The sequence below is a fragment of the Budorcas taxicolor genome, chromosome 23 (genome assembly GCF_023091745.1).
Source record: "Budorcas taxicolor isolate Tak-1 chromosome 23, Takin1.1, whole genome shotgun sequence".
Classification (NCBI taxonomy): domain Eukaryota; kingdom Metazoa; phylum Chordata; class Mammalia; order Artiodactyla; family Bovidae; genus Budorcas; species Budorcas taxicolor.
In genome coordinates this window covers 35,802,264-35,830,156 of record NC_068932.1, presented here as the reverse complement: position 1 = coordinate 35,830,156, position 27,893 = coordinate 35,802,264, and the positions used below count along the sequence as shown (strand labels likewise).

At 45.5% G+C, this 27,893-nt stretch overlaps 1 protein-coding gene across 1 annotated transcript in view; it reads left to right on the top strand.

The window, feature by feature from the left end:
* The window catches only part of GFRA1 (GDNF family receptor alpha 1), a 226,991-nt gene extending 199,557 nt beyond the window's left edge, over positions 1-27,434 (top strand). The window contains exons 9-10 of the mRNA XM_052660880.1: positions 26,297-26,350; positions 27,267-27,434. Of these exons, the coding sequence (XP_052516840.1) occupies positions 26,297-26,350; positions 27,267-27,422 (210 nt within the window). The 3' untranslated portion in view covers positions 27,423-27,434. The remainder of the gene's footprint in view (positions 1-26,296; positions 26,351-27,266) is intronic.
* Positions 27,435-27,893: the final 459 nt, after the last annotated feature.

Sequence of the window (27,893 nt, the reverse complement as noted above, 5' to 3'; positions counted from 1 at the left end):
GTGTGTGTGTCTTCTTTTATCCATTCATCTGTTGATGGACACTTAGTTTGCTTTCGTATCTTGCCCATTGTAAATAATGCTTCTGTGAACATTGGGGTGCAGGTATCTTTTCAAATTAGCATTTTGTTTTTCTTGTATATACACCCAGGAGTGGAACTGCAGACTCATGTGATAGTCTATCTTTAGTTCTTTCTGAGAAACCGCCCATACTATTTTCCGCAGTGGCTATACCAGCTTACATTCCCAGCAACAGTACTCAAGAATCCCCTTTTCCCACACCCTCCACATGTTGTCTGTGTCCTTGTTGATGATAGCCATGCTGACAGGTGTGAGATGATATCTCCTTGTGGTTTTCATTTGCATGTCCTTGATGATCATGATGTTGAGCATCTTTTCATGTGCCTGTTGGCCATCTGCATTTCCTCTATGGAAAAGTGTGTATTCAGTTCTTCTGCCCATTTTTAATTGGGTTATTTCTTTGATGTTACGTTGTATGAACTGTTTATATGTGCTGGATATTAATCCCTTATCAGTCATATCACTCGCAAATATTTTCTCCCATTCAGGGGATTGTCTTGGGAGCCCTTGGCTTTGCCTCCATCACTAGCATTTAGACTCAGTGTGGAGTATTTAACTCTGTCTAAAGCTATGCCAGAGACAGTGTTATTAGTGAAGTATTAAGGCAAATGTAGCATCCTGGACAGCATCATTCTTCAGGAAGCACAAGAAGATACTCTTTCATTTGAGTTGCTGTGAAACCCTGCTCTGAAAGCCCCTTGCGTGAACAGAGTCCAGTGAAAAGGGCCCAGAGACTTCTTTGGGGTTGAGGCAGATCTCCAAGGGCCAGGACCACAATGACCTACGAATGGTCATTTCCTGACTTTAGCCAAAGCAGAGTGCTTATTCTGCCTTTTTATTTTTTTCATCATAATGAGTATTCAGCTGTTTGGGAACCTCTTCATGTCCTCACCAAGGATTCTCACACACCTCACCTCTTCGGACACTGCCCTCCTGGTGGCTGGGAGAGAGATGGTATGATTGTGTTGTTACTACAGTGTTATCCTCCTTGTTCTTTCATCAGAGGATGTGGGGCTCAGAGAGGGGACACTTCAGCTTGAGCCCACAGAGCTGGCAAGTCATGGAACCGGCCCTGGAATCTAGAGGCTTCTGTTCTTTCCACGGTTCCTCTTGGATTTGAAAGGCAGTGGTGACCACGTGGTGACGCTGCCCCGTGCCATGCTAGGGGATGGGACATGTGCCAAGCACAGTGCTGTCCCTTCAGCCTTGTCACAGAAATATGTCCTCCCACCTCTCCACCACCCCCACCCCGGGCCCCACCGAGATCCCCCTCACCAGAACACTTACCAGAAGCTTCTCTGCAAATACCTTCTTGACTCACCGCCTCGTCTGTTCCCTAGAAAGTATTAGGGCAGTTTTTCTTTTTTTATGTCTTACACTATTTATTCATTTACTTGGCTATGCTGGGTCTTAGTTGTGGTACATGGCATCCTTCGCTGTGGTGCTCAGCCTCCTTGCTAGTTCTCTTCTCTCTAGTGCAGTCCTCAGGCAGTCCTCATGCCCTGCTGCATGTGGGATTTTCATTTCCTGACCAGGGGTCAGGGATCAAACCTGCGTCCCCTGCATTGGAAGGCGGATTCATAATCACTGGACCACCAGGGAGGTCCCGGGGGCAGTTTTTGTCCTTCTGCTTTGCTTGCTATCTTCTTGCCCCAACACTCCCCTCTTCTTCTTAGATATCCCACCTGCCGTTCAGCTGAGCTATGTTTCTGTTCTCGTCCTCCCGGGTCCCCACCAACATCGCACTCTCAAATGCACTCACGCAGAAGACTGAGGAGAAGGTGGGTGGGAAGGCACAGGCCTAGGGTCAACCGGATGTTCTTCATACTTCTAAAGCATTTCCTGAGCCGTCCTCATCTTCAAAGCACTATGCAAAAAATGCCAGAAGTAGGAAGGGGCTTGGGGAGTACTGCAGCATCTAACCGCCCTAGCCTGCAGCAGAGCCCTGCAGTTCAGGGAGGGGAAGCCGCTTGCACCAAGTCACCAGCTGGTTAGAGGTGTGTCTAGAAGCAGACATAGCACCGCAGAGCAGTCTCTTCTTTCTCTGTGGCCAAGCCTCAGTGTCCTGCTTCCTCCTAGGTCAGCCTTCCGTTCTTGTCGGGTCCACTCAGATTCCAGCATCAGTAAAGACTGGTGGCCAGATGAGGGTAGGACCCTGTTATAATGAGGTGATAACAGTGGCCAGAGGTGGTTCCTGACCACAGGAAGAGGCAAAGCTCTGGCTGCAGCAGAAACAGGTTCTTCTCTGCTCGTGTCTAAGTACATGGAGCTTGACGGCAGAGGCAGTGTCCAGCCTGCTTATTAACCTCCTTTGGTGTTCGTGGAGGTGGGCATTCAAAACTGAAATTCTGTCCTCTGTGAATGCACAAATGGTAGGCAAAATGCAGCTGGTCAGTGTCTTTGGAAGTTCAGACTCCATGAATAGGTGGCATCTCAGAAGAATAGTCATTCCTGGAAGCTCCTTGAAATCGGTTTTTCCCCATGGGAGAGCAGTCTGCCGTCCATGAGGAGGTGTTCTTCTCTGCATCTCCTTGGTCGCCCCCACCCCACCAGATCATCTGTCCTCTGCTTTTTGGGGTGTGGTGCTTGGCCTGGCCACCAGTATTTACCTCCATCTAGATCTGCTCAACCATCTCCCCTGTAAGGGGAACCCTGTACCACTGCAGGGTTTCCCTGGCAACGTCAGGGGACCCATGAAATCTATTCCCAAGAAATAGCCTTTCCTTCCCCTGTATTAGTGGTAGGGACTCTGCCTCATAAACAGAGGGACAGAGTACAATTAAAGCATGATGTTTCTCTCAGGATTGCCATTTAACTTCTCAGCAGAGTGGGGCAGTGGAGACAGGGGAATACAGAGGAAGCAGGGGGACAGCTACACCTCTCTTCCCAATGACACACGCACAATCCACCCACCTGGCAGCTAAACAGCATTTTACTTCTAGGGAGCTCTTAAGGGTTCCACAAAACCTCACCTTACCTCCTAAGATGACTCCCTATCAGAGCTCATTTTTGCACATGTGAGGAAAGGAGTGAGGGCTTGGGTTTTACAGTCAAGCATGTGTGCAGACCCAGGCTCTCATCCTCACCAAGCCTCCACTTCCTCATCTACAAAATGCTAGGACTTCTTTGGAGAAGGAAATGGCAACCCACTCCAGTATTCTTGCCTGGGAAATCCCATGCACAGAGGAACCTGGCCAGCTGCAGTCCATGGGGTTGCAAAGAGTCAGACTTCCTAGCTGCTAGATTGAGAGGATTAAATGGTGGTAATTTTTCATTGCCTGGGGTAGAGTGAATGTTCCAGAATGTCACATGTGATGCTTAATCCCAAGTCAGTTGGCCATTTAGTCCCTTTGCAAGAGATGGATGGTGGCATTGTGGTTTGCTTGGGGTGTTACACTGGGGAACGGTGGTGTGAGTTAGCGCAAACAGTTGTAGAGTGAGTTTCCTTTTGTGAAACATTTCACATGCATTGTGCTCTTTTGTCCTCATAGCATCCCACGAGTCAGGTATGGTAGTCATCCTTCTCTTTTACAAATGAGGCAACTGAGGCAGGGACATGCTAGGAACTTAACCGAGATCGCACAGTCATTCTTTGGAGGTCATGCAGTGTTTGTCTGTGTCTGGCTTATTTCACTTAGCGTAATGTCCTCTAGGTTCGTGATCTCATTTATATGTGGAATCTAAAAAAGTTGAACTGTTTAAAGCAGAGACTAGAATGGTGGTTACCAGGGGCTAGGAGTGGGGAAAATGGGAAGATGCTGGTTATAGTATACAAACTTTCAGACATGCAAGATGAACAAGTTCTGGATATATATAGCATGGTGACAGTACTTAGCAATACCATATTATATGCTTGAAATTGCTTAGAGAATATATCTTAGTTGTTCTTACCCCACCCCACCCCCAAAACTGGTAACTATGTCAGGTGTGTAATATGTTACTCAGCTTGATTGCTGTAAGCCTTTCACAGTGTATGAAAGTGAAAGTGTTAGTGGCTCATTTGTGTCCAACTCTTTGGGACACTATGGACTGTAGCCCACCAAACTTCTCTGCCCATGTGATTCTCCAGGCAAGAATACTGGAGTGGGTAGCCATTCCCTTCTCCAGGAGATCTTCCAGACCCAAGTATCGTACCTAGGTCTTTGGCATTGCAGGCAGATTCTTTATCATCTGAGCCACCAGGGAAGCCCCCAGTATACACATATATTGAAACATCAAGTTGTGTGCCTTAAGTAAATACAATTTTTATTTGTCAATTATACCTCCATAAAGCTGTAGCAGGGTAGGGAGGATAGGAAAAAAAGGAAAGGAGAAGCTGGATTTGACAGACCCATGTGTCCCAGTGCTTCCTGAAGGCAGCAATTCGAATGATGGAAAAAACAGAAAGCTCATGCTTTAGGCAGGGATGTTTTATGACTAAATCCCAGGAGGGAGAGTATAAGGGAAAGACAAAGTTTGCCAGTAAAACTTCTTGCAGCTTGATGATCTCTTTAAAATGACCTACATTAAGAATGGTTGAAAGAATCAGTGGAAGCCAGAGGATCGGGAGGGATGAGTGACTGATGAGAAATGGGACTTAGCCCATGAGAACGTGGTCCCTGGCTTTGATTTAGGACTCCTGCTTCAACATAGGGCTCCCAGGAGACTCATTCTTCCCATCTGTCCTTCCTTTGCCTGCCTGGCTGTCTTCAGACAAATTACCATTTGCCAGGGGGTCCTAGAAATATCTTAGAATGGCGTTTGTCCCGGTGCATGTGTCGTTCCTCAGAATAGAACTGACTTAAACCAGCTTGGGATCCATTGGTAACAGATTTGGAGAAAGTCAACTATCTTTGGCAGCTTTAAAGTTCACTTCCCTTGAGAAGCACCCTCTTGTAATATTTTTAAATATACAATAATATGAGAAAACTCGGAGGGACTTGGGTTTCTGTCTTAACATTTGAGATAGATTTCCCCCTTGGAAGGGAAGAAATAAGAATAAACATTTTCAAAAGTCGGTTTCAAAGTGTAATTATCAACAAACCAAACACAATTCTGTTTGGGAAAATGTGTAGCTTTGGGTGTGGTATGCATAGGGCTCATCTACAGTTCCTATGAAAGGCTCAGCTTTGAAAAAAGCAAAATTGATTGATTAGTATAAAATGTCATAGAAACATCCAAGAGCTAACCCCCTGAGGTGAAAAAATACCAGGTTTTGGGTAACCAGCCAAGCTCCCATGTCAGGATTAATTGGCAGGCATATTAGTAACAAGCGTGACACAGGCTGTGCTATTGTTGGCATATCCCTTTGACTTGTACAAAGTGGTCACATGATAAAGAAACATTAAAAATCATACCAATTATTTCATCTTCTGTGCACTTGAGTGGCCTGGGAGCTGGAAAAAGCTCAGCATATTTAAATCAAATGGCCTGTACTTGTCACTTATTTAAAGTAAATATCTTTTGGAAGTGTAGGTGTTAGAAAAAAATCTCTACTTTGCATTGTTGAACATCACTTAACTCTAGTGGCTTAAAGTGACGACCTCTTAAAGTAGCCTTTCTTTCGGCCCTAGCTTACAACGATAAAATAAGATGGTAGAGACTGGGGGATATAGCCTTGGGATTAGTGCTGAGGATCCTTGAGAAATCTTCACTGCCTCTGTCCCTTTTCTTGGAAGGAGATGTGATGTGTGATTGAGAGAAGAAAATCTGATAGGTGGGGGCACACGCCCAGAGCCAAAGCTGCAGGATGGAGGTCAGGTCGTTGTGGGCACTTGGTGGGGACTCTTGGGAACACGGCTAGTGACATCCAAAGTCAGTTTGTTTTTATGAACCAGAAAAACATATCTGTGAGTGAGACATAGAGGGATGCCAGTTGTGGATCTCGGGTTTAAGTCCCCTCCCCTCATCCTAGTGGGACTTTTAAGGCAGCATTCTAGGGAAGGATTCATAAGAGCAACTTTTTCAATCATAAAGGAGATGTGAGCGGGGTTTAAATGAATAACTTTTGCAAGAATGCTTATTCCTAAAGTCAGCAATGCAAAGCCTGGCTGTCCCTTCCCCACTTCAACAATCGTGTCATTTTCTTTGGCAGTCAGACTGTGCTAGCCCTGAGAGGAACCGTGCTGACCCTCTGTGGGCCACGATGGCAAAGACTTTGAGGTGGGCATTTTTTTTTCTGGAGCAGACCACCTGGATTCACTCGATTTCAGGCTAGGTCTGCACCTCCCTGGCCTCTCAGTACAGTCCCTTCTTTTGGCCCAGTACAGTTTGAAGTTTATAGAAATGCATTGGGAACTTGTATGTTGTTGTTTAGTCGCTAAATTGTGTTCAACTCTTTGCAAACCCATGGACTGTACCCCGCCAGTTTCCTCTGTCCATGGAATTTCCAGGCAAGAATCCTGGAGAGGTTGCCATCCTTCCCCGGGGCATCTTCCCAACCCAGGGATCTAACCTGCATCTCCTGCATTAGCAGGCAGATTCTTTACCACTGAGCCACCAGGGAAACCCCTTGTGTGCTGTAGCACAACATTTACAGATTGGTAGTAGGGGCAGGAAAGTGAAAAGTGAAAATGAAAGTCGCTCAGTCATGTCCAACTCTTTGTGACCCCATGGACTGCGGAATTCTCTAGGCCAGATTACTGGAACAGGTAGCCATTCTCTTCTCCAGGGGATCTTCCCAACCCAGGTATCAAACCCAGATCTCCCTCATTGCAGGTGGATTCTTTACCAGCTGAGCCACCAGGAAAGCCCAGTAGAGGCAGGCGGTGATGCAATTTGGCTGTCTTTAACCTCTGCATATAACCTCTTTAACTCATACATATTAGAATATTTGAATATTAGAATATTGCAAAAATCTCTATCTGAAATAAGATCTTCCATCTTGGAAAAACAGCATGCCTTACCCTTCCACTGCCCCAGTACCTCATCAGACCTAAACAAAGTCCATCTGCCTGGATAGGGCCAGACAAGACCGGAAATGATTCTGAAGCTCTTCCCAGACAGGCCAAACCCCAAAAGTCTCAATATGGCAAGAAGGCAATTATCCAACCCTGCTAAATACCCAGGACTCTGCTGGCTGTGACCAAGTGAAAATTTTAAGTGTTGAGTTTTAAAAGGAAAGCTGCCAATGGGTGTTCTGTAAATCATTTGTGCCAGCAGACTGACCCCATTATGTCAGCTAATCCTGGAAATACAGGAGGTAAATTTAAATCTTCTAGCATGAAGCACTTAATCAATATTCTAAATGTTTTCCTTGCAATTTATGCTAGCAGAGCAATGGGGTGCTTTGGCATCCCGTTAATCTTCTGGAGAAGAGGCGCTGGAGAGCAAGGCCAGGGTGGTGGGGTTTTGCACAGGCTGACTGCTGGGAGAGATGCTTATTCCACACTCGGCCCCTTGCATGGCGGACTTGTCCCCTGCACTCATGCCATGCTTGCCAGTGGTTAGAGCTGCCTTGGAGGTTCCTCCTTTTCAGCTTGTGGTTGACAGCCTAAGAGTTGCTTTGTTGGGAAGAGCACCAGCTTTGGAGTTGGTTGAACTTGAGTGAGGTTCCTAGCTCACTTCCCATTGCTCTCTGCCCTGGGACATATTTCTTACTGTCTCTGAATGTCTCCTGTAAGTTATCACCCACCTCTGGGGGTTGTTGTGAGGATTAGAGAACCAGTGCCACTATGCAGAGGGCTCAGCGTGACCAGCCAGCCCTCTGCACTTGGAAGTGGCCACTGTTTCCGTGATTGTTGAGCTTTAGCTCTGGATCTTGGAGCCACACAGGAAGGTTGTTCTCTGGTTTGGGCTGGGGGTGGGGGAGGGGACATGGATGAGGAAAGATGGAGCCCTTTAGGTTTTGCTTTCTTAACTTGCAAGAAGGGTTTGAACCTCATGATATCCTGCTGCTTCTACTATGTGGTCATTGTAGAATGTCCCAAGGAAGGAGGGGAAGGGGAGGGATATTCTATGGACAGCAGGCCGAGAAGGAAAGGAAACCCAAGGCAATAAAGAAAGGACCTGGGATTAGAACTGTCTGAAGCTCCATCCCTCCATGCCCAGGAGTCTAGTGAGAGAACTACCTAAAATCAGATTCTCGGTGCTGTGAACTTGGAGTCATGACAGTAGTCAGGTCTTGGTCCAGCCTGGGTGTCAGAGTAGAACTGTCTGCCCTAGGCCGTTGCCACATCTCCTTAACTAGTGCTGACACTGGGAAGAGGTGACACACTGGTAAAAAGGAAGCACTCTTATTTGCTAAAAAGATAGTGTTTGAGAGCTAACCCTGCCTCTCAGCCTCAAAGACCAGGAGATTGCAGCCTTTCCTGTTTCTGCATTCCACCAGCACTCTTATTTGCCTAATGTTTATCTTTAAACTCAGTGTCTATTAATAGGTATACTGTTAATAACATTTGTGAAACCAGAATCAATGCAAGAGCTCTCTATATTTAAAAAATCATTATATATATTAAAGTAATAAAAATGTTTTTTATGCTATTAAATAATGTCCCTTATGCAAGTGGTTCCCAAACCCCACTTTAGGAAACATTAAAATCCATTCATATGACAGATCCTAGAGCTATTTTCTTCGGTAACTTGCATCACCTCTGCTTTTTATGGTTTTGTATTAATAAAGCAAATATGCAAATGGTTCTTTCAGTGGGTCAAGAACTATCCTAAGCACATTACATAAATATATATGCTATATGATGCTGGAAAAGATTGAGGGCAGGAGGGGAAGAGGGTAACTGAGGATGAAAGAGTTGGATGGCATCACTGATTCAATAGACATGAGTTTGAGCAAACTCCAGGAGATGGTAAAGGACAGGGAAGCCTGGCATGCTGCAGTCTATGGGGTCACAAAGAGTCGGACATGACTGGGCAGCTGAACAGCAGTATGTATGTGTGCATATATATATATGTATATAAACTCACTCAATTTTGATAGTAACTTCATGAGGTTACTACTGTTATTCCCATTTTTCAGATGATAGACCTGAGACACAGAGAGGCTTGATCAGGAGAAGAGAAATCGAACAGCAGCCTATTTCTCCTCTGTGCATTTTTACCTGGCTATACTGTATAATACGTAAATCAGAACATTTTACCTTTTTGTTTCTGGATAACATTTTGCATTCAATAGAGACTAAATCAGTCCCTAAATTCTTGTTGAACATCTGGCAGATTGAGGTGCCAGACTGGTTCATAAACTAGCATAAAGAAAGGTAATGATGCTTATTCTGATGCCAACTGGTGTCCTGCGGAACAACTCAATTCCAACGCTAGCCCCCTGAGTTAGCACAGATGCTACAGGTTAAGCGCATAGTCCCAACAAGACTGCCCACTTCAGATGCCAGCCAGACTTCAGGGGTCTCCAGGCCACCTGCTTTTCTGACCAACTGGCTAAAAATTCAATCGTGGAAACTTCCATAAAGGCTGTTCGGTGACCTCTTGGCTATGAACTGAAGAGTTCTGTAGGTCAGGCTTACTCAGTTTCAGCCCTGTCAACCTCTTGGCCTGGTAATGCTTTGCTGTGGGGGTTGCCCTGTGCCTGGTAGGTTGTTGAGCAGCACCCCAGGCCTCTGTCTTCTAGATGCCAGGAGCCCCTTTCCCCAACTGTGACAACCAAAAGTGGACCCACATACTTAGCAAATGTCCCCTGTAGGACATATTCACCCCTGGTGGAGGACCACTCAGGTGGCTCAGTTGTAAAGAATCCACCTGCCAGTGTGGGAGACACAGAAGACTCAGGTTCCATCCCTGGGTCAGGAAGGGCCCCTGGAGGAGGGACTGGCCACCCACTCCAGTATTCCTGCCTGAAGAATCCCATGGACAGAGGAGCCTGGCGATCTGCAGTCCATAGGGGCCGCAAAGAATCAGACACGAGTGAGCACACACACTCACCCAGGAAATGAGAGCTGCTTCAAAAGCCCTCTTTCCTTTCTATTAACATGGGAGATGGCAGTGTGTGAGAGTCTTTTTGGGTTTCTTTCTTGTGTGTGGTGAGATGGAAGAGCAGATGGGTGCGTTGGACCAAACCTTTCTAAGTTGTGCCAGCAAGGGCAACAAAAAGGGGCCTCTGGTGACCACCACATGCCCAATTTGCGACACTTAACTTCCCTTCAGAGTGAGGCCCGTGATAGAGTCCTAAGCGGTATTAACAGAAGTATTTGACCTGCTTCTCATCATTCAGGGACCTGCAGGTGACTGTGGCCTTTGGGCCTCCTCTGAGGCCTCAGCCCCTCTGAGTGATAATTTCACCCAGGCAGCATCCCAAATAAGTGCCCTGCTGGTGACACGTCAAAAGACTTTCACTCCGCAACCAGAATGGATAGAAGTGTTTAGACCAAACTGCAATTGGGTTTCTCCTGCGTGGACTTTGAGGCTGGGGGAGTTTTAGGAGGGGCTGGGACCCACTGGGATCATGAGGCCAGTGCCAGACAGGTCAGTGCTGACCCTCAGCACATGCGCTGAACTAGATGAGTGTGACTTCTGGGTGCCATTTCCCGGGCCTTATGTTTAAGGAAACAGTCTTGGTGCGGTACGCCATTTGTGGCACTTGGTTTATGGTCTCTGTGAGGTTGCCATCATTTCTGTGTAATACAGAGTGTTTTCTAGCACCCACTGTTGTTTTGTGTGCCATTAAAAAAAAAAAAAAATCCGAATTTTGGCTGCACCTGGAGTTTCCTTTGCAGAATGTTCTCCTGCTCAGAGGGAGTTTATGTCCTGGGAGAAATGAGCTGTGGGGAGTTGGAGGGGTGGGGATGGTCTTCCCTTAGCAGAAGCACGAGGTCTCAGGGCCCCCCACCCCCTCGGCTTCTGGGTTCCCCCAGCAGCCTGGTGACAGAGATCGGGATCAGACTGCCAAGTGGCCCCAGGGCCCTGTGTGATGGGCCCAGCTACTCACAGCGTAGAGACTGACAGTGACCTCCTGGGACTTAATCTTCCCAGCTTCAGGTGCCAGCAGATGAGCTCAGAGGGAAGCCGTATCCCAGAATCCACCCACGGTAGCCCCGGGAGGAAATAGGCTGTTGTAAAAATGCTTTTGGAAATAACTGCTTGTAGAGCGTTTTCAAAGCCCTTCATCCAGGAGAGTGCTTGAATTCAGAGTTCAGAATTGGGTAGGACTCTGTTAAAGCTGCCATACAGTCCAGCATGCCAGAACGCATTTTCAACTGTGTAGTCAAAGCCTATTGGAAATGGAAGCCTGCAGGGTAAAACGGGTACCAAAACACAGGAATTTCATCTCGGAGGCCAGGCTTCCTAGTAGGTGCGTATGCACATCACCCTGTCGCAGAGTGCAATGTCATCCCTTGTGTTCGTTTGCTGGGGCAGCCTTAGCAAAGTACCGTAGATTGAGTGGGTAAGACAACAGAAATGTATTGGGTAGGGAACCCGAACAAACTTTTTGGCCAATGCTGTCCTTCCCACAGTGTTGGAGGCTGGAAGTCCAACATCAAGGTGTCAACAGGTTTGGTTTCTCCGGAGACTTCTCTCCTTGGTTTGAAGATGCCTTTCCTTCTTGCTGTGTCCTTACGTTGCCTTTCCTCTGTGTGTGCACACCCTCGAGTCTGTGTGTCCAAATTTCCTTTTTGTATAAGGATGCCAGTCAGATTGGATAAGGGGCCACCCTAATGGCCTCATTTTAACTTAACTATCTCTTTAAAGACCCCGTCTCCATCCATTGTCACCTATGTGACCACCCCACCGATAGTCATATCCTGAGATAACTGAAAGTTAGGAATTCAATGTATGAATTTTTGAGCCCATAACATAACACAGGTGGCAGGTACTCAGCAACAAAACATTTGACATTTTAAAAATCTCGCCTATGGAGTGACTTTAAGGGGAGAAGTTTGCTGTTATCATAAGCAATTCTTCAATCCCCAGGGCTCTGCTAAGTGTCCCCTGTGCAGCCTTTGAACATGAGAGGCTCTGACTGTTGGTGGTTCTGTGGTTGAAGGAATATGGCGAGAGGAAAGGCACCTCCCTAGGGGACCAGCTCTCCCGAGAAGCCTACAAACATCAGGTGTTGTCTGCCTTGCTGAATCCAATGCTATCAGATTTTGGGCTTCTGCAAACTTAATTCAAGTAATGATTTCTTTGTGATTGGCATATTTGCATGGTAGCTGACTTCAGTTCAACATATTGTTGGAATCCACAATACTGTAATTTAAGATTATTTTATCAGCAGTAAAGGGTTTTATAATTCATTTAAAAAGTTGTAATGGGCTTGAGCATCTTCAGTATAGTTTAATAATATAGCATTTTATAGCTGGCTGTAAAATTTCAGATTACAATTTTAGCAATTGTGCAATTCTATTTTATAGTTTAATAATTGTTCAAATGAAGGAGAGTGTAAAGTTCCTAAAAACCAATTTAATGACTGAGAAAAATAGCCCTTATCCAAATCTATTGTACACCTTTAATGAACCCAGATGTCACCTTCTCAACAAAGGCAGATCGCGACATCTATTTTTCTCAGCCGCAAAGCCCTGCAAATTAAGCGCACAGAGTACAGTGTCTCTGAGTTATAATTTTCCCCCTTTTCCCTCTTAAATCCCTAATCTCCTAGAGCTGGAATAAGCCTGTGGCCCCCACGGGGTGAATGGCAGCCAGGCCAGTAAAGTTTCAGTAGGAATAGGGAGTGAATTGGCTTTCTCTTAACATTCTGCATTTTACAAATAGCCCCTTGATCTCACCACTTCAACCCCAACTCTTAACTCTAAGAAGTTAAGAACTCTTCTAAGTCTTGTATAAATGCCTCCAGATAACCCCCTACTTCACCATTCTGTGGTGTAAGTGGCAACATGGGGAGCCCCACATTATTACATTGCTCTGCTGTGCTTAGTTGCTCAGTCATGTCCAACTCTTTGTGACCCCATCGACTGTAGCCCACCATGCCCTCCTCCAGGGGATCTTCCCAAACCAGGGATCGAACCCACATCTCCCACATTGCAGGCAGATTCTTTACCGTCTGAGCCACCAGGGAAGCCCTCATGATCATACAATTGGACACTATTGTGGTTGTTCCCGTCGCTCAGTCTGTCCGACTCTTTGCAACCCCGTGGACTTTGGCACACCAGGCTTCCCTGTCCTTCACTATCTCCTGGAGTTCACTCAGACGCATGTCTATTGAGTCGATGATGCCATCCAACCGTCTCATCCTCTGCCGCCTCCTTCTCCTCCTGTCCTCAGTCTTTCCTGACAACATGGTCATTTCTAGTGCATCGGCTCTTCACATCAGGTGGCCAAAGTATTGGAGCTTCAGCGTCAGCATCAGTCTTTCCAGTGAATATTCAGGATTGATTTCCTCATTACACATAATAAAAGTGTTGGCATATGATATCAGGGAGAAGGCCTTGTGTCATGTTATCATTGGAATTTATAGTTCGTGTTATTGTATTTCTGGGGTTTTCCAGGGTATATCGTCCCACTACTAAAGTAGTTAAGAGGTCCTGGGCCAGGTACCCAAACCCGGTAACCAATGGAGCATGCAGAGCATACCTTGGGAATACAGTCCCAGCATCCTTGGGTGCAGCGTGTTTCTCCAGGGTTGTGAGGGGGGTGGAGCTCTGGCTCAGAGCCCTGTTTCTGTTACAGAGAAATGGTATCAATCAGAAGCCCTGTGTGGCTGGAATCCTTTCTCTCTGAGATGCAATCTGAGGACTTGGCGCCCACAGCCTGTTTCTACTCTGCTATAAGCAGCCTTGTCTGTTCTGTGAACAGTGGGGAAGCTGACTCTGAACTGCCCACCGGAGAAGTAAAAAGGGGAGTGGTCATCCACAGTGACTGCAGCCCATCTCCCGCATCACCTGGAAATGATGCAGCCTTATCTCCTTTTCTATCTCATACTCAGGGCTCTAGTTGATTGTTGTTGTTGGTTAGTCCCCGAGTCATGTTCAACTCTTTTGCAACCCCATGGACTATAGCCCACCAGGCTTCTCTGTCCATGGGATTTCCCAGGCAAGAATACTGGAGTGGGGTTGCCATTTCCTTCTCCAGGGACTTTTCCTGACTCAGGGATCAAACCCGCATCTCCTGCGTTAGCAGGCAGATTCTTTACCAATGAGCCACCAGGGAAGCCCTGCTCTAGACGATACACCCTTCTTAGTCAGCTCCAGAGAATTTCTATTTGAAATTTGGTGTTGCTTAGGAGCAACATAAGGCTGTCCATTATCCAATGGCATTTGGATATCTTTTGACGGGTCAGGGTCGTCTCAGCATTGATGCCACAGCTGAAGGGCATTCTTGCTGCCCAGGGACAGGCATGTGCTCCAGGCTTCAGCTGCTGTCTGCACTTATTCCCCACCGCAGCACTCGACAACCCCTATGTTATATCAGGGGAGGGTATCACTTAGTAATTCTGGATTCCTTCGGAGAGTCAAGGCAATGCCATCATTTGTTTTTCTCCAAAACCAAGTTCACTTTCAGGTAATGTACCTCGAGCCTTGACCGTGCCGATGCTGGACAAGGGATCATGTAGACAGTATATCAAGAGTGGCACGGTTGTTTCTCAAAATTGCGTTTTTAGGAAAAAGAGGCCATGTGCTTCGAAGTAGAAAATACTGAAGGACCAGACCTCTTGCTACAATAAAATCGGGCCTTCCTGTGGACTGTAGCAGACAGTAGTTTCAGCTCCTCAGTCCTTGGATTCATCGTCTGTAATATGGAGGAAATGTGCAGACCACCTGGGAGGGTTGTGATAATTAAGCAAATTAAAATTCTTAAGCATAGTAACTGAGCCTCCAGCACAGTAACTGTTTATATCATTATTTTATCCTCTTGGTTCATCTGTGCTGACCATGAGACAGGAGGAACCTCTACGGAGGGACCATTCAGTGACTTTTATCCGAAAAGAATCTGGGAAATGAACGTGGGCATTGTACAGGGTGTGGACCCTGTGGAAGTGGGTCTCAAGTTGAAATAATTTCATATGATCACCCATTTATGATGTGTTCTCCTAAACTTTTTATTTATTTATTTATTTTGCTACTTTTCTCAAAAAGGGAGGATAACCACCTAAGGATGGGGAGGGGAAGAGTAGGCCCCCTCAGTGCATTCTGGGAAAAGCCATCAGGCCACCCGCACCTGTGGTCCAGAGGGCAGTGAGCCCGGCCCATCAGAGGGATAGTAATTCAGCAGTTGGACAATTGCTTAACCCAATTGCTGGGTAATAAACATGCTTAATAAAAAGGAATAGGACGTCTGCACCATCTTGGCTATAAATATGTTCTCTTGTTCTGGGGAACCTACAAGAATACCTCTGAGCACACTTAGATCACATACTATAAATAAATCCAATTTCTTGTATCCCCTACTGACCTTTTATCCTTTGGACTTCTAACCAACGGTGCTTCCCTGAATAATAGACTGTGCCTTGTGTTTGAGCTGTGCAGCTCACTTGTGGGAGGAAACTGGCTCTGGTTCTCTTGAGGGGAGGGTCAATGAAGGGTTCCCCTCCCCTGCGTCCCTCCTGTTTGAGGCCCAGTCACATCATGAATAAGGCTAGAGACTGAGCTCAGGGTGGTGGGTACTGAGACGACATCGCAGAATTTTCCCCCAGGGCAGCTATCCCTTGCCTGCCCCTTGGCTACAGGGACAGATGCTCACCTCTGGGAGCTCTTGGGGGAGCAAAATCCACCGGGCCTGGCTTGACCTCTGACCCTTTGGGTTGATTCTAGGCTGCCTCAGCTGGCTCTGTCCATGGTGGCTGTGTGACCCCAGGCATCTTACCCTTATTATTCTAAGGGTTGATCTAAGGATTATGGGTGATAATAGGTAATGTGTACCCTGGTGGCTCAGACAGTAAATAAGCTGCCTGCAATGCAGAGACCTGGGTTCGATCCCTGGGTGGGGAAGATCTGCTAGAGGAGAAAATGGCAACCCTCTCCAGTATTCTTGCCCGGGATATCCTGTGGACAGAGGAGCCTGGCAGGCTACAGTCCATGGGTTTGCAAAGAGTCAGACACAAGTGAGCAACTTAAAACTTCAGTTCACCCTGTCTGGCATGGAATTAATATGCATGAGTTTTACATTAGAAGAGACTGAAATCAAAGAGATTCAAATCTCAGGACAGCCACTCAGAGCTGTGGAAACTTGGGCAGGTCCCAACCTCTCTGAAACCCCTGTGTCCTGATCTGTACCAAAGGGGAATGCCCCCCTCAGAAAATCATTTGAGTTCTTGGAGGGCATTCAGTAACATGTGGATGGAATCATTATCAATGGAGGTTCTTAAGAGTAGCGGTCATGATCATCACAGTCATTATCAGTCCGCTTGGTTTTCCTCTATTTTCTAGAATATTTTTCTCTGGCTACTAAAATCACGATTTGTTTTTTTTTTTCAAGTTTTTCAGTTTTTTGCCCTTACTTTGTTTCTTGCTGCAAGAAACAAGATAGAGCTGGATGGCTCTATCTTGCCATCCAGCAAGTGAACAAAAGCCCAGGGTCCGTTCTGTCTCCAGACCTGGGTGTTTTATATCAAACCTTAGTTGCCACCATAAGTCACAGAACCATTACAGGGACACTCTCAGCTGCACATAAATGCACAGGAGAATGAGAGGCTTAATAAATATTATCTGATGGTGATGAGGGCGCGTGTCTGATGAGATCGGCTTTATGCACTTCTCATCAGGGACCACGATGAATCTTTTCTGCTGCTCTCTGCACACTTGCATTTCTGAATGCACATTTGAGAAAACAAATTCTTCCTTTTAGGGCTTTCCCCTCAGTCACTGTTACACCATGATCACTGAATATTGGCTCTACAAAGCTCCTCCCCCACCCCCAAACCAAAACGTCTGTTTCAAGCAATGTTTGGCATAATCTTCCTGTTAATTGGGCCTAATTTTCTAAAATGCAGCTCATAATTGCTTCTTGTCTGAATATTTTACTAATCAAGCAAGTTAAGCATGAATGAAAACACACGGTTCTCTGATGTAGTTGGCAACCTCTGTTTGCCCCAACTTGGGGGAAAGCGAAATAGATGTAAGATGATCCAGTGAAGTTAGGGAAAGAAGAAAGGCCAGGCTGAGTGCCACGTTAAGCTCCCTGCTGTAGACAGTGTCTGCACACAGCGCTACTTGCCATCCTGCCATTAGTGTTAAATTACAAGCGCCAGGCTGCAGACATCCTTTTATGGTGTGCGGGAGACTGACAGGCCAGCCCGAGGGACTGCTTAGCTAATGGAGGACTGTTGATATATCTTACAGGGCTGTATCTCTTTCATCGCATTCATTTTTAAATCCGAGGAAACACAGAAGATCACGAGCCAGTTCTATTCAGTATCACGTTCACAAGGCAAATTAGCTGAAGCTTTTGCATTTTCCCCACCCCTGCCTGAATCCGAGAACACTCAGCATAGGGACCAGAGAAGAGCTCAGAGATCATCAACAGCAACTTGGATTTTTAAAAGCACTTCCAACACGAGTATCACGTTTGATTCTCACAACTCTGTGAAGTGGGCAGCAGGGTGCAGTTATTATAATTATAGATGATGGTTGAAAAGCCAGGACAGGACCTTCCTAACCTGTGTTCTTTATAGCATACCATATCAATCAAGCTGTACCAGGAGTGAGTTCTAAATCATTCAATTTAGATTTCTCAGTCAGTTCTAGAAGTTTTAACTGACCCACATTTAACCAGTTCACCACATAAGCCATCCTCTTCTCCATTCCCCTGTAAACATCCGATGCCCAAGGCAGGCTGAATGCCCCACACTAGGGGCCTCTCTCCTGCTCACCTGGGCCCCTTGCTTTCTCCAGTGGAGATGCAAGCTTGAAAGATTCAGGATCGTTTGTTCTCAAACCTTTAGGTGCCGTTGTACTTGGTATTTTGCTTACCTATTTTAATTAAATAAGCTGACTACAGTGTAGTTTGAATTCCCCTTGCATTGAAAAATGGCTTTGGATTAGGTGTAGGCCAACCAACAATAAAAGACTGAAAAAAAAATTTTAAGTAAATGGAAATTGTGCACTGAGATTCCCTGGTGGGTATCAAACAAAAGTCATTCCTGTTTTAAAGAAATGAAAACTGGATGTTGTAGATTGTAAATAATAGGTATAGCTTAGGCAGAACGTAAGCCAGGGAATTCCAGTCAGCAAACTCTTTCTTTAAAAAACTTTTCAAAGTGGCTTTGATTATGTATCCAAAAATCAGTCAATGGATGACATTCCATTTTTGAATTAAAATGTTTGATACAATATAGGCAATGGAATATTACTTGGCCTTGAAAAAGGATAAGATTCTGCAATATGCAATGATGTGAACAAATCTGGAGGACCTCATGATAAGTGAAACATCCCCATCACAGGGACAAATACTACATGATTCCAGTCTCATGTGGTATTTAAAATAGCCAAACTCATGGAAGCAAAGAAGAGAATTTGTGTTTCCAGGGGCTGAGGGAGGGGAACATGAGGAGATGTTCAGCAGTGATGCAGGGTCAGTTATGCAAGATGAGTAAGTTCTAGAGATCTGCTGTTTAACCTCATGCCTGCCCATAACAGTGCTGTGTTGTACTTAAAAATTTAAGAGGGTAAATCTCATGTGAAGTGTTCTTATCACAGTGATTTTAAAAGAGGAGTTTCTAAATTTAAAAAAATGGATACAAATGTGTAATTTTAAAATGATTTAGTGATTTTGCTCTTTAACTTAATTTCTCAAATAACCAAGGGCCCAGCCCCCAGTGCTGTCAAGTTAGAAAGTTTCTGCTCTAGGCTTGGCCATGCATGTTAAGTCGCTTCAGTCGTGTCCGACTCTTGGCGACCCTGTGGACTGTAGCCCGCCAGGCTCCTCCAGGCAAGAACACTGGAGTGGGTTGCCATGCTCTCCTCCAGGTGATTTTCCCGACCCAGGGATTGAACCCACATCTCTTATATCTCCTGCATTGGCAGGCGTGTTCTTTGCCACTGATGCCAACAGGGATTGAACCTGCACCCCCTGCATCACAAGGCAAAGTCTTCACCATTGGACCACCAGGGAAGTTCCTCAGGCTTGGTCGTAAACTCAACCTAAGTTGCCATGTTACACTTGGAACAACCCACAGGTACCAAGAATCCAAGACCTTCTAGACTCTAGAACATGAATCCACATCACCTTCAAGGCTAACACACACACACACACACACACACACGCAATCTGGCCTCATTTAAGTTTACTGCACTCTGGTTGTTGGAGGCCTTGTCTAAACAGCCCAAATGGGATCTGAGCCTATGCATTCTTGGGGTGAGGAAGTACGCCTTCAGGCCTCCAGTCTTCTCCCCACCCCCTTCTTATGACCGGCCTCAACCTGCCCAGAGCCTGCCAGACTAACTAAACTTGGCACCCAATAAGCCTTCCGAAAACTGTACTGAGTGAAACATCTTTATAAGGTCTTCTTAGAGCTTAATATAATGAAAGCCGTTTGGCTGAGGTTCAGGTAATATGCAGACACAGTGTCTTGGAGGGAGTAGGTAGACGAGACGTGGTAGGAAAGCTGCCCAAGAATTATTTCACTCCCATCTCATTCGTACCCTCCTCACAGACCCTCCGCCCCTTCCCAGCCCGTGGGGCTGGCAGAAGTCGGCTTGGAGCAAACAGCTAAACATAGGCTCTGAAAGACAAACACCCAAACCCAGGGGCTCAGAGCAGACCTTATTTATGTGTCCACTTGTTTTACACGCTGACTTGACTACACATTATTCAGACCAGTGGTTGCAAGCGGTTGCTACTAAGTTCGTAGCAAAAGCAAATCACCTGGAAGGTGAGTTTCAAAACACAGGGACAGGGATTTTAGAAAGGCTGGCCAACTGCTTGTGACCTGACCAGAAATAAAACATCTCCTGCCTCTCCCAAAGTCAACAGGGAAAATCTGAAAAGCTGAAAAGTGTGCAGCTGGGCACATGACCGTTACTTTGCTCAGATCCACTTCTTTTTTCTGCCTTCTTTGTGTGTGTAGAAATTAATTTGGGCAAATATGTGTCAAGTGCACATACAGAATTGTTACATAGTAAAGTGTACCCATAAATGTCTATAATAGGGTGAATCCATTTTGTTAAAATGCAGTGTGAAAAATGAGAAAGTAATAACTGATTGCTCTGTTATCCTTCAAATTAGGTACACAGCCTTCTTAGGCTTTTGTCTTATGAGAAAATATAAAATGTGCAGATTTAAACTGAGAAGTGGCTTTGAGTTCTGGACTATTTCAGAAAGAACTCATGCGATGGTTTTCCCTAGCAACGGTCCAATTTGTGCTGCAGAAGAGGCTCGTATGCTGATAAACTGGTATTGACAAGTGTGATAGATACAGCTTGGTACTTAGTGAGTGCTGGAGAGCAAAGTTGATTGCATTTTACAGTCTGTGTATTTCTCTGTTTATTGCTTGTATTCTGTCATTAAGCAAACAGGTTCTTAATATAGCAAATCTCTCTAATCAGTAAAGCAAGGGAGAAAAGAACCAGAAGCATCATTAATTATGACCATTTGGCTGCAGCCTGGGCAATCTGTTGCTATTGGATTGAGCAACTTCCTCCAGTTTTATTTTCTGGAGGTAGAGCAGAAACTGGCTTTTCTTATACATGGAGGAGAGTAGAGAAATGTTCCATACCCTGCTGGCTGACAGCTGCCTAAGAACCTGAGATTAAACACTGGCTTCTCTATAGAAATGGAGTCCTGGGGCAGCAAAAGCCAAGCTGCAAGTGGGTATGGTATTAAGTCTTCAGTTCTGTAAACAGAGCAAGTGTGCAACTCCAAAGCCTGATCCCACTCGAGGCTCTGGGAGAGCCCACTGTGGCCAGAATGCGTGGAGCACGCGGTGCCTGATGAGTTAGCTTGACCAAGAGTTCTGGACTCTATGTATGTCTGAGCATTCTGTACAGGAAAGCAGTCGGCACCAGGCAGGCTTTCCAAATGCTAATCACAGGGTTAAAAAGCAGGAGAGTCATGGTCTGACTCCAGGTAACAGAGATTAATAGCATCTAATGCATTTATTAACCCTCTAGTGCCAGGGACTGACGGAGTCTGGCAGCAATTACAGTGACATGGAAATTCTATTATGTGACGTGCCTGGACTTGGGGATAACTGCCAGTGACAGTTTTATAAGACTGTTGGAGGGACAAGAGTTGTGAAGAGCCTAAAGACCAAGTTCCAGAAAGAGAGAAAAGCTACTGGTTTGTGGATGGGTTTCTCTAGCAGCCTATTCACTGTCTCAAAATAAAAACCTTGTTTTGGTGGTGTTGATTTCCCCAAGTTGGAGGCTTCTCCCATAACCACATAACTATGAATTAGGTGATAGGAAACCCTCTTTCATAAAAGAGATTAAATAATTCATTTTTCAACATGCTGGAACTGTGGTTAAAATTGACTTTTAGAAAAACTGAAATCCATTCTCTTCCTTTGTATCCCTCCCCCCTTTTTTTTTAAAGAGAAAGATATCATATTTTAAAGCCACAAACTGCATGGTTTGGTGTCTAGATAGATCTAGCTAGTCAGGCTCTATGTTGGGCCCCTGCCTATCTGTCTTTCTTTCTTTCTTCCTTTTGACTGCTTCACACAACATATGGGATCCTAGTTCCCAGACCAGGGATAGAACGGCGACCCCTGACTCTCAACCACTGGACCACTAGGGAAGTCCCCTGTCTTCTTAATAAGCAGGGCTTGGCAGATGGGACGCGTTCCATTATTACACTCCTGCTTCTATCAATTTGGGACTTGGAAATGATGCTCTTCCAGTTTCTTCTACCTTCTTTGTACTTTCCAAGGTCTCAGAAGTTTTTGTTGGTTTGCTTTGTTTTCAGTTTTCCTGGGACTGTCCCAATTTTCATCAACTGAGGCCATGTTCAAAATATGTAAATAATCTTTGTAATAGTTAAAAGTGTAATTTAACACTGTCATTGTATCTGTTTGCATTGATCAGACCTGACTAGTAAGACAGTGATAGCTGATGTTTTAAAAAGCACTCAGGATTGTTGCCATTGTTGTTCAGTTGCTAAGTCATGTCCAACTCTGCGGCCCCGTGGACTGCAGCAGGCCAGGCTCCTCTGTCCTCCATTGTCTCCCTGAGTTTGCTCAGACTCCTGTTTATTGAGTTGCTGATGCTATCTAGTAATCTCATCCTCTGCCACCCCCTTATCCTTTTGCCTTCAATCTTTCCCAGCATTAGAGTCTTTTCCAATGAGTGGGCTCTTTTCTTCAGGTAGCCAAAGTATTGGAGCTTCAGCATCAGTTCTTCCAATGAATATTCAGGGTCAGTTGCCTTTAGGATTGACTGGTTTGATCTCCTCAAAGTCCAAGGGACTTTCAAGAGTCTTCTCCAGCACCACAATTTGAAAGCATCAATTTTTCAGTGCTCAGCCTTATTTATGATCCCAACTGTCACATTCATACATGACTACTGGAAAAAGCTTTGACTATACTGACCTTTGTCGGCAAAGTGATGTCTCTGCTTTTTAATATGCTATCTAGATTTGTCATAGCTTTCCTTCCAAGGGGCAAGTGTCTTTTAATTTCATGGTGGAAGTAACAGATTGCTCAGGCTTCTACAACGGACTTCAATAGCTGGATTTTCTTAAGTGGGCTCTGGATATGCGTAGAGGAGATATCTGACCCTTGGTGGTCACAGGAGGGATTCAGAATGAATACAGGACTTACAAGCATGCAAGCTGCTAGTACATGCACAGGTATAAATTCCCAGGCTCTGCCCCTCCACCTGCAGCTTATGAACCCTTAGAGGCATTGGACACCCAGCTGACACCATTGAGTCCAAGCAGCAGACCACTGGCCCTCCAGCCCACGTTTGGTGTGGGATTTTGAAAGATCTCATGTCTGTGTGCAATCTGATTCGTTTATGCAGGTGTTATCTTCCTTCTGCCTCCTAATCACATCACAGATCTTACTGTGGTTCTCATGAGGTTCTGGTGGAACTCAGGGTCTGCTCTGCCCTGGCTCTGAGGCTGTGAGGGTTTCCAGGCTCCCCCAACCTCTCGATGGGAAGCAGTGTCAACTCACTATATAAGCAGAGTATTTAGAAGCCGGCGTATGTGGACTGCTAAGCTTCTGGGGTGCTGAGTGCCTCTGTGGATTGGTCATGGGTTTGACAGGAGAGAAGGCATTTTCTCAGAGACTCTGCAAAAGCCTGGTGGCACATGGTTACTTTCCCTCAGCAGTTCATCCAGTTCTCCCCACAGAATAGTTCTTGAAGCCAGATGAGCTTGAAGTCACTGCCTCTAGCTTTAATGAAGCCATCGGGCTGCAGGGAGACAAGGCCAGAAGTTGACTATTTGCTTTAGACAGAGGCCAACAGGAGGCCCACCTTGCGAGGAAGAAGAGCCCAGAGCCTTCACAGGCTTGGAGTTGGTCTCCGTGTATTTTTCCTATGTGATTTGACCAGTCATCCCAACCATTCTCAGACAGAAAGAAAGAGCCTAGGAATTTAGACCAGGGCATGTCTACCCAGTTGTACAACTGTAATCCTGTACACAGTTGAACTCTCAGTGACTAGTTGAGGACCAGAATTTACCTGTGTCAATGCAGAGTCCAGTTAAGAAAATTAGTTAAAGTAGCAACAGGGTTGCAAAGAGTCGGACACGACTGAGCAACTAAGCATAGCACAGCGCAAAGACCTTTTAAACTCCGTTGGTGGTAGCCGCTTTACAATCACGTAATATAGATGGGCATTTTTTCTAATACCTCAGCAGGTTCCTAAAGTGACTTTGAAGTGTAGCCAGTGAGTCTCTTAGATGGTGCAAAGAGAAAAACAGTGCAGGCTGTTGCTAATCATATAGAACAAAATAGGAGGGAAGCCCAACCAGCCCTTGGATCTCTTGAGGGCCACTGCAGTCTAGGACACAGAGGTGTGGCTTAACTGTGGCAATAGCACAGAAGCAAATTGAAGGATTAATGTGTCTCAGACAAGTCAGGCTGCCTTCTCTGCATGTTTTAGTGAACTTCTTAGTTTTGCAAAGGCCCTTGGCAGGGCTTTATGTCTCTTACAGATTAGGCGCTTCCCAGGTGGAGAAGGTAATGACAACCCACTCCAGTGTTCTTGCCTGGAGAATCCCAGGGATGGCGGAGCCTGGTGGGCTGCCATCTATGGGGTCACACAGAGTCGGACACAACTGAAGCGACTTAGCAGCAGTAGCAGTAGCAGCAGGTGGCACTAGTGGTAAAGAACCTGCCTGCCAATGCAGATAGATACTGGAGACGTGGGTTTGATTCCTGTGTTGGGAAGATTCCCTGGAGTAGAAATTGACAACCCACTCCAGTATTCTTGCTTGGAGAACCCCATGGACAGAGACGCCTCGCCAGCAGGCTACAGTATATAGTGTTGCAAAGAGTTGGGTGTCTTAGTGAACTTCTTACTTCTGCAAAGGTACTTAGCAAGGTTTTATGTCTTTTGTAGATTACCACCTAGAAAAGAGAAGACAGAATGTGATGTTTTAGGGCCATTTTGGCGTCTGGCACAATTCCAGTTTTGAGCAGAAATAAAATGTGCAAAGTTCTACGTATTATTCTCTATAGGTTACAATGCAGTGGACCAGATTTGCTATTCATATAGATTAAAAGTAGGCTTTTGAGGAAGGCTCCATCCCTCTTCTGATTTGCCCTCTGATCTTCTTATATGTAACATTTAGTGACCTTTGAACAGCCCAGGGGTGCTTCACAGTGTCTTTTTCTTGATGCCTGTTTAAAGGTTTCGATTTCATATTCGCAGCTGGCATATGCAAATATAGGTAAAGATTATGATGCCTGCCAAGTAGCATTATGGTCAATAAATTACTCCTTGTGTGACTATACCATGATCTCAGCCTAGCACGTCTTCAACAAGTTGCGAACGTTGTCCTGCAGCAGGTAGCCTGCCAGTGCATCCCCATAGAGCTGGTTGCCCAGATGCTCCTAGATTCAGGTGTGATGCTTAACCAGGGCCATCCTGTTGGCAAACAAACTCTCTGTCTGTTGCTACCAAAGGGCTCCTGGTTTCAGGGGGAGGGGGTGTAGGAGGGTTTCTTTGAGTGGATTTGGGGGGCAAGTAGCGCATGAAGAGTCAAGCACGCTAGTACGTCTGGGAGAAACACTGGAAGGCAGGAAAGAGCACGGTTCCATTCAGAAGTTTCAGAGGCCTGTATTCTAAATATCGACTACAACTTGGATCACTCTGTGACCCTGAATAAGTCACTTAACGTCTCTGCTCTCTAATTTGTTTTCCTTTATAAAACAGGAGAGCTGTATTGGGTCAGCAGTTTTTATTATAATTGAGCAATGGAGTTTTTCCTCTAACTCAATTTCTCAGGTAGAAACCCAGTGGAAACTTGTTCCATTTGTGAGAAAATAGGGAGCTTAAAGCCCTCACAGCTTAGGAACTTATAACTGCCCAGGAAGCAGTTTTAAGATGGATAGATCTGGGGTCTGTGATACCCTTCACGGTTCTTGGAAGGGATCTGTCAAAGGGTCCCTGCCCTGTGCCTGAGCCCCCCCAGCGCTGAGTGGTTTACCCACCAGAAGGCAGGCCCAGGAGCCCAGGACCACATCCTTTTTGTCATATCACTGTATGCCAAACCCTGGAAAATTTTTCAGTAAGTGTTTGTGGACTGGAACAACTAATAAACAAATGAACAAATACACAAGATTCGGGAAGACCTATCTCTATATTACTGATGAATGAGAATTTTTATTACATTTTTACCTAGAAGGCACTTCATAAACATTAATATTCAGAACTATAAATGAGTACAGATTGTAAATGACTTTAAAACTTTTTTTTTTTTTTAATCTGTGCAGTGGCTTTGAGAGGGGGCAGATACAAACTCAGGTGTATTTTGTCCAACACACCAATTTTTTTTTTTCACACCAAATTTTGAAGACTTAGTATGAAAGTTTAAAGAATGTAGAAAAGTATCTCATAAATCATCTTTTATACTGGTTACATGTTGAAATGGTCATATATTGAGTTAAAGAAAATGTCATTAAAATTTTCTTTACCTGTTATCTCTTTATTTATGGGATTAGTAGAAAAATTTTAATTGTGTATGGGCTCACAGTTGTGACTCACATATTTCTAACAGTGACACGGTCTTATACTGTTGATCATCAATAACTACTCTTCCATAATGGTTTAGTTGCTCAGTCGTGTCCATCTCTTTGTGACCCCATGGACTGTGGCCTGCCAGGCTCCTCTGTCCATGGGATTTTCCAGGCAAAAATGCTGCAGTGGGTTGCCATTCCCTTCTCCAGCTCTTCCATAGTATGTACAAATAATTATGTGTGTTTGTCTTTTCCCAGGCACAGAAGCTGAAATCCAACATATCAGGCAGTACCCACCTCTGTCTTTCTGATGTAAGTTGTTTCTTTCTGAGTCTCCATGCATCTAGAAACAGAGCCTTCGGGTCCCTGGAACAGAGTATGACGTGAAAGGGCTCAAAGACAACAAGGTTTCAGGCCCAGAAAAAAATCCAAGTCTCCTTTGGTGTCCCTCTGCCTTTGGAGCCAGGTGCAGATGCTGGTGTACAAAGCAGCGCCAAGTGTGGGATCCTCATCTCAGAACTGGACCAGCACAGATACCATTGCCCTGGTATCGTGAGAGCCTCTGTGATCACAGTCACATGAGTTCAGCTGGCACAGAGAAGATACAGAACACCTCTCGCTGCTTATCAGATGTCCCCTAGACTGCTCCTTTGACTTTCACAGTGACCCAGAAGTAGCCAATGCGGGCCACGTTACCCTCCCCAGTTTACAGTTAGAGCTCATCATGGCGAGATGCAGTTTTCTGGGACTGAGCAGGTCCTAGGGATGGGGGTGAAGGAATCCACCCTGGGGAAGAACAGCTGTGCTGACTGAGAGTTCAGGAGCCTGGGTCCTGGCTGGGACTCTGACTGACAAGCAGGGCAAGATCCTCCATCTGTAAAGTCCAGGGTTGAACCAGCCAGTGGAGAGAAAGGCTACGGCCAGGCTCCAATGCGATTTGTGACCCATCTCTATATGAGCAGGCTTCCTGAGATGATTCTTCCTGCCCTCCTTCATGATAGAGAGGGCGAGCATCCCTTCTCAGTCAGTGATACCCAAAGGGAGGATGGTTCCATGTTGCACAGTTGATGGGTGACCTTAGGAGCAGGGGTAAAAATCTTGAGTTGGCTTTGGTAAACCGTATAGCTAGTTGGGGGCGGGGATCAGAGAGAGAAAGAGTGCGGCTAAAATATGCGGTGATAGAACAAACACATGCAGTGGGTGATAATGAAAACATTCTTTCTTACAGCGTGATTATGAAAAGGATGGTCTCGCTGGGGCTTCCAGCCACATAACCACAAAATCAATGGCTGCTCCTCCAAGCTGCGGTCTGAGCCCACTGCTGGCCCTGGTGGTAACTGCCCTGTCCACCCTATTGTCTTTATCTTTGGCCGAAGCATCGTAGCTGCATTTACAGAACCACATGGACATATGAAAAGACAAAAACCAAGTTATCTGTTTCCTGTCCTCTTGTATATCCAAAATTCCAGTTTTAGGAGCTCAGTGGAGACACTGCTAAAACAGTTTCATCCAACTGGAACTTTTTTCTTTCTTTCTTTCTTTTTTTTTTTTCTAAGAAAGCTTCTTGTGATCCTTAAGGCTTTTGTGGGATCCCCCGATTCAGTGCTACATTCCACACTCAGAAGGCTTTGGGGCATGCTGGATTGTGAAGAGATGGTTTGTTGTTGATGTTGTTGTTGTTGTCCGCTGTAAAGCGGACTGGAGCCTTGGCTTTCAAGCTCCTGATAAGGATGATGATTTTTAACAGTTTCACTCTGGTCTTGACTAGCTAGAGAAGGAGTCGGTATTCCTAAAGAATCTTCTATATCTCATGGAGTAGGTTTGCTTTCTGATGGCATGACCCTACCACGGCAGT